The sequence below is a fragment of the Hypanus sabinus genome, unplaced genomic scaffold (assembly GCF_030144855.1).
Source record: "Hypanus sabinus isolate sHypSab1 unplaced genomic scaffold, sHypSab1.hap1 scaffold_129, whole genome shotgun sequence".
In the NCBI taxonomy this organism is placed as follows: domain Eukaryota; kingdom Metazoa; phylum Chordata; class Chondrichthyes; order Myliobatiformes; family Dasyatidae; genus Hypanus; species Hypanus sabinus.
The window spans coordinates 365679-379210 of NW_026779356.1; the positions used below are offsets into that span (position 1 = coordinate 365679).

General features: G+C 44.0%; 1 protein-coding gene across 1 annotated transcript; it reads left to right on the top strand.

Moving 5' to 3' along the window:
• Positions 1-1223: 1223 nt before the first annotated feature.
• Positions 1224-11233, top strand: LOC132386760 (zinc finger protein 239-like). Its single transcript, XM_059959094.1, has 3 exons — positions 1224-1244; positions 7545-9088; positions 11219-11233. Exons 2-3 carry the CDS (start codon positions 7943-7945, stop codon positions 11231-11233), a joined length of 1161 nt encoding a protein of 386 aa, XP_059815077.1. The 5' UTR covers positions 1224-1244; positions 7545-7942.
• Positions 11234-13532: the final 2299 nt, after the last annotated feature.

Sequence of the window (13532 nt, forward strand, 5' to 3'; positions counted from 1 at the left end):
CATCAGGTCCAGGGGATTCATCTACACTCAGACCATTATCTTCCTCAGCACCTTCTCAGTCGTAATTGTTACTGCACAGACTTCACTTCCCTAATACTCTTGAATGTCTGATATACTGTAGACATCTTCCACTGTGAAGACTGATGCAGACTACTCATTCAGTTCCACTGCCATCTCTGCATTTCTCATTACAATATATCCAGCATCATTCTGTATTTGTCCTATATCTACCCTTGACTCTCTTTTACCTTTTATATACTTAAAAAAAGCTTTTAGTATCCTCTTTGATATTAGTCCCATACTTCCTCGCATCATTCATCAGTTCCTTCTGAATGACCTTCCTGGATTTCTTCTGCAAGTTTTTAAAAGCCTCCAATCCTCTATCTTTCCACTAGCTCTGGCTTCCTTGTACACCGTCTTTTGTTTTTACTTTGGCTCTGACTTCACTTGTCAGCCTTGCTCTTTTCAATGTTTTGGGTGATTTTCACTAACTTCTGTGACTCAGACAGCTGGGTTGTTGCAATTCACCTCTCAAGTCTGACAGCAGAGTAAGGAGTGAATCTTCGATGGAGCAGAGTCAGAAACCAAAGAGTTGCCAGCCTGAGTCTTGGCTTTCTGGCTCAAGAAAGAGATGGGGCCTGGAGTTTACAAAGAGGAGGAAGACGAGGAATCAGACCAACAGGATGTGGCTACAAATGATAGATCAGAAACATTTAGAAACTGGTTGATTGAAAAAAAAAGGTGGTTTATTTCTGCAAAATATTGGTGGAAATCAACAGATCAGGAAGCAAATGTGGAGAGGAATAAATAGACAACATTTAGGACAAGTCCCTTCAGCATGCCTGTACTATACTTAACTGCTGCACGAATTGCAGATTTCCTTCTGCATTTTATGTGTATGTGTCTACATTTCCAGCAACAGCAGAATGTCTTGTGTTTCATATCTGCATTTTTAAGAAGGTTCTACTTTGGCATTAAACACGCGGAAAGTTTGCTGATATTAATTGTATTCTTTATGGGAGCTGTTTTCTGTGTTAAAAGAACTGCTGAGTTTTCTACACCAAAAAAAAATGATATGGAGATGTAACTGGTGTCTGCAGAAACGTTTAATGGCACCATGATTACCCAGAAAGCGCTGCGATAATAAATTCGCCGGCGCTGAAGCCCTGATTGAATGCGCAGGCGTCAAAGATGCGAATGTTGCGCATGCGCAGTTCACAGAAGGCCTCGTGAACTCGGCGCAGGTAAGAACGATTCTCCGGGTCAGCCTTTATAACACCGACTGAGGGACAATTGCAGTGAGTCCAGTCACTCTAACCCTCATTCCCGGCACAGTCCTGCTCTCGTCCCTCTTTCTCAGCCCCACGATCCGTACTCGGGTCCCGGGGACCTTCCGGCTGATGAGGGAATGGGAACCGATGGATCTCTCAGACAGAGCTGAGCTCCAGCTATCTGAATGTGAGGATTGGGAACTCGGAGATAGGGTACAACTATCTTTTACATCAGCTGTTGAGAAAATCACATCTGTTTTACCTCCAATCCCAAACGAGAGAAAATCTGCAGATGCTGGAAATCCAAGCAACACACACAAAATGCTGGAGGAACTCAGCATTAGTACTCTTTTCCATAGATGATGCCTGGCCTGCTGAGTTCCTCCAGCATTTTGTGTGTGTTGCTTTGTTCTACCTCCTCCTGGTCTGAACTTTTCTACCCGTGAGAACATGTTTTGACTCATTCTCTCTGGGAAGGTAATTATATCAAACAGCTTTTTGCCCTGGGCAACGATTAGCTTTCACATCACAAATGTGCCAGATGTCTCCAATGAGACAGACTACTCCCCTTCCCTTCTGTTTCATAGGCATTGCCATCAACGAGTTCACCTAGGGAAGGGTTCGGGGAAATATTTATGTACAATACAGAAACTGGTATTATCTGTGTCTATTGTGGAGATGCAAAAGTTGCTGGAGAATTTACAAGTGGGAAAAAGTGGAGTGATACTTGGAACTGTGACTTTTTGAAGTGCAAGCAAGCCACTTTGGACAAAGTGCAAAAGCTCTGGTGAGAAAATCCTTCATTACCTGTTACAGGCCTGTTACATAGGTTGTGTGACAGTGCAGCTGAGCTTGATTAGACCCAGAGGAGATCAAAGTTGTTATCGACAGTGATTTGCTAGCTGTTAAAATGAATACCTCTCTATATGAAATTCACTGTGCACATGTTGACACTGGATTAAAAAAAATGCATGATACATGCTTCATGTGCACACTGGTCATTACAATTTAGAGGGGACATTGGTGGGAAGGTGGGGAGACCTCCAGTGTCCCTGACACCCTCACCTACAAGATGTGCATCCTGCTGCAGCTTGTAACCCAGCACTTAAGGAGTTGGAGCTGGAAATGGATGAATTCCGGATCATCCAGGAATTGGAGGAGGTGATAAATATGACATGAAGAGAGGTGATACATCCAAGGTGCAGGACACGGGAAACTGGGTGAGAGTCAGGAAGGGAAATAAAGTTAAACAGCCCTCACAGAGTACGCTTGTGGTCAACCCCACAACAACAGGTAGAGCACTTTAGAAACTGTTTTGGGGGGGGGGGGGGGGGGTGGATTACCTGGCAGAGGTAATTCAAAGGGTTGATAGAGGATTCGTTAGTTAGGGGAACAGAACAAGAAGGGGACTAATATCCTTGTGGTAAGGCTTACTACAGCTAGTGTCGGGGGGTGGGGATGATGTGTTTAAAATAAGTTGTAGGGGGAATGGGAGCCAGAATGAGAGAGCAGATAGTGGAAAGGGTAAATTGAATTGATTTTATTACATACATCCTTCATATACATGAGTAGAAATCTTTTGTTTATGTCTCCACCTAAATGTGCAATCTGTAATTCATATAAATAGTTTGCACTTAGGACAGTCTAAATAACATAGAAATCAATTAATTAGTCTGATGGCCTGTTGGAAGGTGATGTCCTGGAGCCTGCTGGTCCTTTTGCTGCGGCACCGTTTCCTGGATGGTAGCAGCAGGAACAGTTTGTGGTTGTGGTGAATTGGGTCCTCAATATCCTTTGGGCCCTTCTTCGTCGTTACAGCTGTTCACCCTCTCAACAGCAAAGGGGATTACCCTGTCTCCATTCCTTCTGTAATCCACAACCAGCTCTTTTGTTTTTGCGACTGAGGGAGAGGTTGTTTTCTTGACACCAGACAGATGTTGTTCAGACCTGTTAGTTTGTAAAAGCTTCCCAATCTTTTTTGCTCTATTATTTACCCTCTCTTTGGCTTTTATGTTGGCTTTGGCTTCTCATTTCAGCCATTGTTCTGTCCTCCTGCCATTCTAATGCTTCATTGGGATGTATCTACCATGCACCTCCCGAATTGTTCCCGGAAACTCCAGCCATTGCTGCTCCATCGACATTCCTACCAGTTTCCCTTTCCAATCAATTTTGTCCAGCTTCTCTGTCATAGAAACCTGGAGAAGTTCAGAGCAGAAACAGACCATATGTCCCATCTAGACAATGCTGAAAACATTTAAGCTGTCTGATGCAATGACCTGCACTGGGACAATAGCCCTCCATACCCATACCATCCAGGTTCCTATCCAAACTTCTCTTAAATGGTGAAATCGAGCTCACATGTACCAGTGTGCTGGCATCTCATTCCACACTCTCACAATTGATTCAGTGAAGAGGTTTTCCACATGTTCCTGTTAAATTTTCACCTTCCCCACTCACCCATCACCTCTGGTTGTCATCCCACCCAACCTCAGTGGAAAAAACCTCCTTGCATTTACCCTATCTGTACCCTCATAATTTTGCATACTTTCAACAAATCCTCAAAACAATGTATAGTTTGTTTGTTTATGCTTAGAGCCTTGTTTAGATGAATAAGATGGTGAGGGGCTTTGATTGTGTGGATAGTCAGAGGCTTTTCCCAGGGCTGAAATGGCTAACAGGAGGGGGCATAGTTTTAAGGCGCTTGGAAATAGATACCGAGGGAAAGTCAGGGGTAAGTCTTTACACAGAGAGTGGTGGGTGTGTGGAATGCACTGCCAGTAGCGGTGGTTGAGGCAGATACGGTAGGGTCTTTTAACATTCTCTTATACAGGTACATGGAGCATAGAAAAATAGAGGGCTATGCGCTAGGGAAACTCTAGGCAGTTTCTAGAGTAAGTTGCATGGTTGGCACAACATTGTGGGCTGAATGGATTGGAATATGCTGTGGATTTCAATGTTTTATGTTGAACAGTGAAATAACTTTGTCTATCCTACAATCCTCTAATAACCACCTCCCATTCACCAAGGATGATTTGGTTATCTCTGCCAGGGGCCCGACAACTTCTGCACTTGCCTCCTGTAGGGTCCGAGGGGGCGCCATGTCATGTCCTTTTCCACGCTCCCATAGACCCTGTGTCCATCTCCTGAGTAAATATGGATGAAAAAGTATTTAACATCTCCCCATCTGCTTTGGTTCCACACGTGGATTGCCATTCCGGTTTTCCAGAGGATCAACTTTGTGCCTTGCAATCCTTTTGCTCTTAATCTATCTCCAGAATCCCTGAAGATTATCCTTCATTTTTTCTGCAATGGCAACCTCATGCCTTCTTTTAGCCATCCTGATTTATTTCTTATTTGTTCTCTTGCTTTGCTTATACTCCATAAGAACCTACCTGCCTATCCCTGTTATATAACTCCGTTTTGTGCTTCACCAGGGTCTCAATATTTCTTGAAATCCAAGGTTCTCTACAGTTTCTATCTGTACCATTTATTCTAAGAAGCACATACCCACTTTGTACTTTCAAAATTTCACTTTGAAGGCCCCCCACTGACCAAGCACACCTTTGCCATAAAGCAGCCTGTCCCAGTCCACAGGTGCCAGATACTGGTGTCAGAATTTGAGGTGTTGATCCATCCCTGAACACATCAGCCTTTCCTACGCTGCTCCTTGTATTGAAATATATAGTGTTCAGCATATTCACTGCACCATGCTCACCGTTTTTCATTCCTGACTTTGTCTGAGGTCTGAACAACATCTGTATCCACAACCCCTCCACTATCTGTTCTGTTATTCAGGCTCCCATTTGCCCTGCAACTTTAGTTTAAACACTCCCCTTACCCCCACCTCCCACGATGCAGCACTATCACCACTTTGGCTTTCCTCTCCCAGATCAATAAAAAGGAGCTGCATACCAGGTTCAGGCAGATAGGTACAAATGGGGTATGAAGTACAGGAAATTCAACTGAACACTTATGAAAGAAATAAAAGAAGGCATGAGGTTGACCCATCAGAGAACTTGAAGGGGAATCTTCAGGGATTCTGCAGATATGTTAAGAGCAAAACGATTGCAAGCAAAAACAAAAATAATGCTATAGAAGATCAGAATGGTAATCCATATGAGGAGACAAAATATATGGGGGAGATTTAAAAAAAAATTTTTTGCATCCGTATTTACTCAGGAGATGGTCACAGAGTATAGAATTGAGGCAAAGCAGCATGAACTTCATGGACCCTGTACAGATTACAGAGGTGGAGATGATTGTTGTCCGAAGGCAAATTAGCATGGCTAAATCCCCAGGGTCTGACAAGTTGTTCCCTGGGACTCCGTGGAGGATGTGCAGAAATTGTCGGGCCCCAAGCACAGATATTTAAATCATCATCAGTGACAGGTGAGGTACTGGAGGATTGGAGGACAGTCAATGTTGTTCCGCTGTTCAAGAAAGGCTCTAAAAATAAACAAGAAAATTGTACATTGGTGAGCTTGTCATTAGTGGTGGGAAAGTTATTGGAACGTATGCGCAGGAACCAGATGTATAAGTATTTGGATAGATGTGGACTGATTAAGTATAGGCAGCATGGGGTTGTGCATGGTAGGTCATGTCTAACCAGTCTTATAGAGTCTCTCGAGGAACTTAACAGGAAAGTGGATGAAGACAAGGCAATGGATGTTGTCTACATGGACTTCAGCAAAGTCGTACATGGGGGTGGGTCAGAAAGGTTCAGTTACTCAGCTTTCAGGATGAGATAGTAAACTGGATGAGACACTGTCTTTGGGAGAAGCCAGAGTGTGGTTGCAGATGGTTGCCTGTCTGACCAGAGGCCTGTGTCTAGTGGTGTGTTATAGGGATCACTGCTGGATCTGTTGTTTTTGTCATCTATATCAGTAATCTGGATGATAACATGGTTAACTGAATCAGCAAATTTGTGGATGACACCAAGACTGGAGGTGTAGTGGACAGCGAGGAAGACTGTCATGGCTTGCCGTGTGATCTGGACTAGCTGGAAAAATGGGTTGAGAAACGGAAAATGGAATTTATTGGAGACAAGAGGGAAGTGTTGTATTTGGTAGAACCTATGTCTTACACAGTGACTGGTCGGGCTCTGAGGAGTGCTCGAGACAAAAGTGATTTGGGAATACAGGTCCATAATTCACTGAAAATGGTGTCACAGTTCAATGGGAATAGAAAGAAAGATTTGCCACTTTGGCCTTCATAAACCAAAGTACAGAGTACAGTAGATGGATGTTATGTTGACATTGGTGAGGCCTAATTTGGAGTGTTGTGTGCAGTTTTGGTCACCAATCTACAGGAAAGTAAAAGAGGCTGAAAGAGTTCAGAGAAAATTCAGAAGGCTGTTGTCAGGTCTGGAGAACTTGGGCCATAAGGAGCGATTGAACAGGTCTGAGCTTTATTCCTTGTAATGGAGAAGATTGAGGGGAGATTTGATAAAGGTATACCAAAATTATGAGGGGTATAGATAGGGTAAATACAAGCTGGCTTTTACCACTGAGATGGGTTGGGACTACAACTGGAGGCCATAGGTTTTGGGTGAAAGGTGAAACATTAAGGGGAACATGAGGAGAAACTTCTTCACACAGATCGTCATCTGGGTGTGGAATGAGCCAACAACCCAACTGGTGCAGGCAAGCTCGATTTAAACATTTAAGAGGTTTGTATAGGTACCTGGATGGTAGGTGTATGGGAGTAGACAGTTTAAATAGTTCAACACAAACTAGATGGGCCAAGAAGTCTGTTTCTGTGTTGTACTTTTCTATGACTGTGACAAGAACCTGAAATAAGGAATTAGAGCAAATATTAGTATTTTAACAGCTGTGCAGAGCAACTATGCATCTGAGTAGGAGATATTTACATGGCATTAAACTGTGGTACTTTAAATTAACAGTACATAAAAGAAAATCCCAGCTGCAGGTTAACAATGCTATTTGTGTGAGTGTTTCATTTACTGTGGGGCCAGGCCCCCATGCAGCTCAGTGGGAACAGGGAATAATACCAATGGAGACAGTCAAACTGAGCCAGGTCACAGATTGGAGATGACAGAAATGCCCCATTCTCATAGAGACAGGAAGAGCATCAGAGAGTTTGATGGTCATTCCAGACACCAGCTCTGTGCCCAGTTAGAAGATGATTTCTCTCTCCAGCTTGGGTTGCACCTCACTGTAACAGTGTGATTATCAGATCACACCTTGGCAGCTAAAGTGATCTCATCTGAAATGTTCTTCACCCATTGATGGATTTTGTAAATCTTTTTTACAGGTTAAAAATGACAAGGAATTTGTTAATGGAAATTCAAACACAACAGACCAGTTTTGTCTAGATATTTAAGAAGTGCAACAAGGGATTCAATCAACAATCCTTCCTGCTCAGACTGTGGGGAGGAATTCACTCAGTCATCTAACCGACTGGCACGCCTGTTATTTTACACGGGGGAGAGGCCATTCACTTGCTCAGACAGTGGGAGTGGATTCAGTTGGTCATCACAACTGAAGGTACATCAGCAAATTCACACTGGGACAAGGCTATTCACCTATTCTGTGGGTGAGAAGGGATTCAGTCGGTCATCCCACCTGCGGACACACCAGTCAGTTCACACTGGGCAGAGGCTGGTCATCTGCTGAATTTGCGGGGAAGGATTCTCTCGGTCATCTGACCTAATGGCTCATCAGCGAGTTGACACCGGGGAGCGGCCGTTCACCTGCTTGGACTACGGGAAGAGATTCACTGAATCATCTAAGTTGAAGGTACATCAAGGAGTTCATACTGGGGAGAGGCCATTCACCTGCTCAGACTGTGGAAAGAGATTCACTCGGTCATCTCACCTACTGCTACATCGGTTAGTTCACACTGCAGAGAGGGATTTCACCTGCTCAGATTGTGGGAAGAGATTCACTCACTCTTCCACCCTACAGAGACACCAGTCAGTTCACACCAGGGAGAGGCCATTCACCTGCTCAGTCTGTGGGAAGAGATTCACACAGTCATCACACCTACAGAGACACCAGCAAGTTCACACTGGGGAGAAGCCTTTCACCTGCTCAGACTGTGGGAAGAGATTCACACAGTCATCCACCCTACAGAGACACCAGTCAGTTCACACTGGGGAGTGGCGGTTCACCTGCTCAGAATGTGGGAAGGGATTCACACAGTTATCCAAATTACTGGCACACCAGTCAGTTCACAGTGGGGAGTGGCCATTCACCTGCTCAGACTGTGGGAAGGGATTCACTCGGTCATCTGATCTGCTGACACACGGGCGAGTTCACACCGGGGAGAGGCCATTCACCTGCTGTGAATGTGGGAAGGGATTCGCTCGGTCATCTGATCTACAGATACACCACCGAGTTCACACTGGCGAGAGGCCGTTTACCTGCTCAGTCTGTGGGAAGGGATTCCATCAATCATCCAACTTTCATAGACACCAGCAATTTCACACTGGGGTGAAGCAGTTCACCTGCTCAGACTGTGGGAAGGGATTCAGTCGGTCATCCTCACTATTGGCACACCAGTCAGTTCACACTGGGGAGTGGCCATTCACCTGCACAGAATGTGGGAAAGGATTCACTCAGTCATCTGAACTACTGGTACACCAGTCAGTTCACAGTGGGGTGTGGCCGTTCACCTGCTCAGAATGTGGGAAGGGATTCACTCAGTCATCCAACCTACAGAGACACCAGTCAGTTCACACTGGGGAGAAGCCGTTCACCTGCTGTGAATGTGGGAAGGGATTTGCTCGGTTATCTGATCTACAGATACACCAGCGAGTTCACACTGGGGAGAGACCATTCACCTGCTCAGTCCTGGTGGGAAGGGGTTCCATCAGTCATCCAACCTTCATAGACACCAGCGAGTTCACACTGGGGTGAAGCCGTTCACCTGCTGTGAATGTGGGAAGGGATTCACTCGGTCATCCTCACTATTAGCACATCAGCGAGTTCACACTGGGGAGAGGCCGTTCATCTGCTGTGAATGTGGGAAGGGATTCACTCAGTCATCTCATCTGCTGGCACACCAGCGAGTTCACAGTGGGTAGAGACCGTTCACCTGCTCAGAACGTGGGAAGGGATTCACTCAGTCATCCAATCTACAAAGACACCAGCAAGTTCACTTCGGGTAAAGGCCGATCACCTGCTGAGACGTTGGGAAGTGTTTTCTCAGCCATCTCCATCAAATGTGCATCATTGGGTTCACACTGTGGAGAGGCCGTTCACCTGCTGTGAATGTGGGAAGGGATTCACTCAGTAATCTAACCTTGTGACACAGTACCGGGTTCACACTGGGAGAAAGTTTCAATAAGCTGCATGCTGGATATTTGTCCATCATTGTTGCAGAATGCAATTTCGAGAGTGACTGTCGGTGCTGAACTCTGCAATTATTGCTGCTATTCACCACACACAGTTCTGCACCCTGGTCACTGGGCATGGGAGGAGTTTCTACTGCTGCCTAGTCACCTTTAATGGAACTGGATCTGAGACAAATAAATCAGTTCTATTTTAAACTCTGTCTCTGGTACTTAGTGCATTTATAACACGCCTAGTGTACAGTAGAGAGTCAACTCAGGCCAGCTGGACCCTGCCAGTTATTCATTTCCATGACAGTCTATTTAAATCCCACCCCCCCCCCCCCCCCCCCCCCCCATTGCTCATCTCTCACTCTCCCTCTGGTGATGGGTTCCAAACAGTCATCATCTGTGGGTGAAAACGTTTTGCTTGAATTTTCTGCAGACTGAAGAAGTCGAGCTGATTGCAGTTCTGTCTGAGATGTTCTTCACCCCTCAAATCTCTGGGCTGAGGAAGAATGACATCGGTTGTTAATCTCCATAATCACGACTAATTTCCACATTATGGATCATTTTCCCTGCTGCTAAGGGTTTTTAGAGAACATCACTGTCCCCTAAAGGCCGAAAACAGAATGGGAAACCATCAGTTGGATGTTTAACTTAGCAGGGTCAGATACCAGAGGTGGGTCTGCACAGGGCAGAATTTGGGGCTCTGGACGATGGTCGGGTTAAGAACTTATGATGAGGAGAAGGGAATCAGCAGTGGGGTGTGGCAACAAATGTCAGAGTAGCAACATTTGGAAGCTGATTGACAGAGACAATCATTCGATTGACTGATGACACAAACAATGCCTGTGGTGAGGTTCTCCACTGGTTGAGGTACATGTGTGTTGGGAATGGTTTTATCCATTGAGGGATTTGTTCCTGCTTGTTTATCCAGTAATATTATATCCAGATGGTTATCATGGATTATCCTCTCTGAAATAATGTATTGATTATCAAATAATTTGTACAAACGTTTGTAAGATCTTGACTCTAAAACTGGGTCAGGCTTGAATTCATGGTGCCTTTATTAAGTTATGGTGGGCATTGATGAGTTTGTATTTTAAAGCAAGATTTTGATGAATGATATTTGCCACTTGATTGTACCTTTGTAGGTAATCAGATTGAGTTAAACTGCTGCGGGATCCTGGAATGTGTTGGATTGTGTCTGGTTTCTCTTGTCATTTTCTGCACTTACTGCCTTGTTTGTTTTTATGTCATGTATTTTTGTTTTTTTTTTCCTTTTGTTAACCACCTTGCCTGTATTTCTGCAAGAAAACCCTTGGGTTTCTGTGAAGAGGTCTCCAACTCTCAGTCAGGTGCATGGTGCTTCCTTGTCACCATCTCATCTGCTCAGATCGTTGAGATGTCTCCCATGGAGGGTCATACTCATTCCACAGTTTAATGTTTTTCTTCCAGAGTGATGATTTATTTTTTCTGATTTGGCATCTCATTGAAGTTTTCTGGTCTGTATTTCTTATCATGATTGCATATACACACATGGAGTGCTAAATCCTGTTCATTTTTGATGAAAGTATATACTTAGAAGTTTTATCTGACTGTTGTCTGATTTTTTTCATGTGTGTTTTTCTTCTTCCTCCTTGTGTCCAAGGTAGCGTTAACCTAAATGTGTCACTCCTGATGAAGGGGGTTCAGCCCAAATCATTGTCACTACCTCCTCCCATAGATGCTGTCTGGCCTGCTGAGTTCTGCCAGCATTTTGTGCTTTATTTATTTCCAGCATCTGCAGATTCACTGGTGTCTGAGTGTGAATAGACTTTTCTAAAGTTCTTATTTATCTTGTAAACTCTACTGATTGAAAATGGGCCAAGATGTTTTTATTAACAAATGTCAGTGTGGGTATTGATGAAAGTGTTTATTACCTTTGTTGTATTTGTTAACTATTGAGCTCTGTTTGCCAAGATTTTTAACTCTTGAACTAAATTCTGTCAAAGGCATTCTCTATTTCACACTACTTGCATGTTGATATTCCAGATACGTGGGTATCAAGAGTCTGGATAAACTGTCTTGGCCCAAAATGTTGTCCCATCCATAGATGTTGCCTGACATGCTGAGTTCCTCCAACACTTTGTGTGTAGTTCTCTAGATTTCTAGCATCTGCAGGTCGTCTTGTTTCACAGATAATTATGTTTCTTGAAAGAACAAGCTGGTAGTGGGGTTGTGTGGCTGTGTTGGTAAAATTTAATATTGGCATAGGGTTGGAAGGTGTAGAATTAAGGAACTGGAAACGTAAAAGAATGATCCCTGATGGGAATTGTATAGAGACCTCCAAACAGTAGTAAGTATGTGGTCCACAAGTTACAATGGGAGATAGAAAATGTCTGCCAAAAGGGCAACGTTACAACAGGGGCTGTCATGCAAGTGATAAGGAAAATTAGGTTGGTGTTGGTCTCAAGAGGAGGAACTCCCAGAATGCCTATAGGATGCTTTTTTAGAACAGCTAGTGGTTGAGCCCATTTGGGGATCAGTTATTCTGGATTGGGTGTTGTCATGATCCAGAAATTATTATGTCACTTACGTTCAAAGAACACTAAGGGCAAGTAATCTTAATGTGATCAAATTCAGCCTGACATCAGAGGAGTCAAAGTTAAAGTCTGATGTGGAATAAAGAGATTTAGAGAGACTTGAGAGAATATATGGTCAAAATTGATTTGAGAAGAACACAGGCAAGGATGAAAACAGAGCAGCAATGGCTGGAATTTCCAGAAGTAATTTGGAAGAAACAGGATATATACACTGGCATGCAGAAGTTTGAGCACCCCTGGTCAAAATTTCTTTTACTGTGAATGGCTAAACGAGTAAAAGATGACCTGAATTCCAAAAGGCATAAAGTTAAAGATAAGAAATTTCTTTAATGGTTTAAGCAAGGATGTTTTTTTTTTAATTTCCATCTTTTACAATTTCAAACTATCTAAAAAGGAAAAGGGCCAGAAGCAAATGTTTGGGCAGCCTGCATGGTCAGTACTTCGTAACACCCACTTGACCTCTGGTTGTCATCCCACCCAACATCAGTGGAAAAAACCTCCTGCAGTGACCCTATCTGTACCCCTCATTATTTTGCATACTTCCAACAAATCCTGAAAACAATGTATAGTTTCCTTGTTTATGCGTAGTGCCTTGTTTAGGTACATAAGATGATGAGGGGCATTATTTGTGTGATAGTCAGAGGCTTTTCCCAGGGCTGAAATGGCTAACAGGAGGGGGCATAATTTTAGGTGCTTGGAAATAGATACAGAGGGAAAGTCAGGGGTAAGTTTTTGCATAGAGAGTGGTGGGTGGGTGGAATGCACTGCCAGCAACGGTGGTTGAGGCAGATACAATAGGGTCTTTTATCAGCCTCTTAGACAGGTACATGGGGCTTAGAAAATAGAGGACTAGGTGCTAGGGAAACTCTAGGCAGTTTCTAGAGTAAATTCCGTGGTTGGCACAACATTGTGGGCTGAATGGCTTGGAATATGCTGTGGATTTCAATGTTTTATGTTGAACAGTGAAATAACTTTGTCTATCCTACAACCCTCTGATAACCCCCCCCCCCCCCCCCCCCCCCCCCCCCGTTCACTAAGGATGATTTGGTTATCTCTGCTAGGGGCCCGACAACTTCTGCACTTGCCTCCTGTAGGGTCCAAGGGAGCACCACGTCATGTCCTTTTCCACACTCCATAGACCTGTGTCCATCTCCTGAGTAAATAGAGATGAAAAAATATTTAACGTCTACCCATCTGCTTTGGTTCTACACGTGGATTGCCATTCCGGTCTTCCAGAGGATCAACTTTGTGCCTTGCAATCCTTTTGCTCTTAATCTGTCTCTGGAATCCCTGAGGATTATCCTTCATCTTTTTTGCCAGCAAACTCATTCCTTCTTTTAGCCATCCTGATTTATATCTTATTTGTTCTCTTGCATTGTT

What these genes read in the sequence shown, in the direction of transcription:
- LOC132386760 (XM_059959094.1), top strand. Translation starts at nt 7,943, where the DNA reads ATGGCTCATCAGCGAGTTGACACCGGGGAGCGGCCGTTCACCTGCTTG.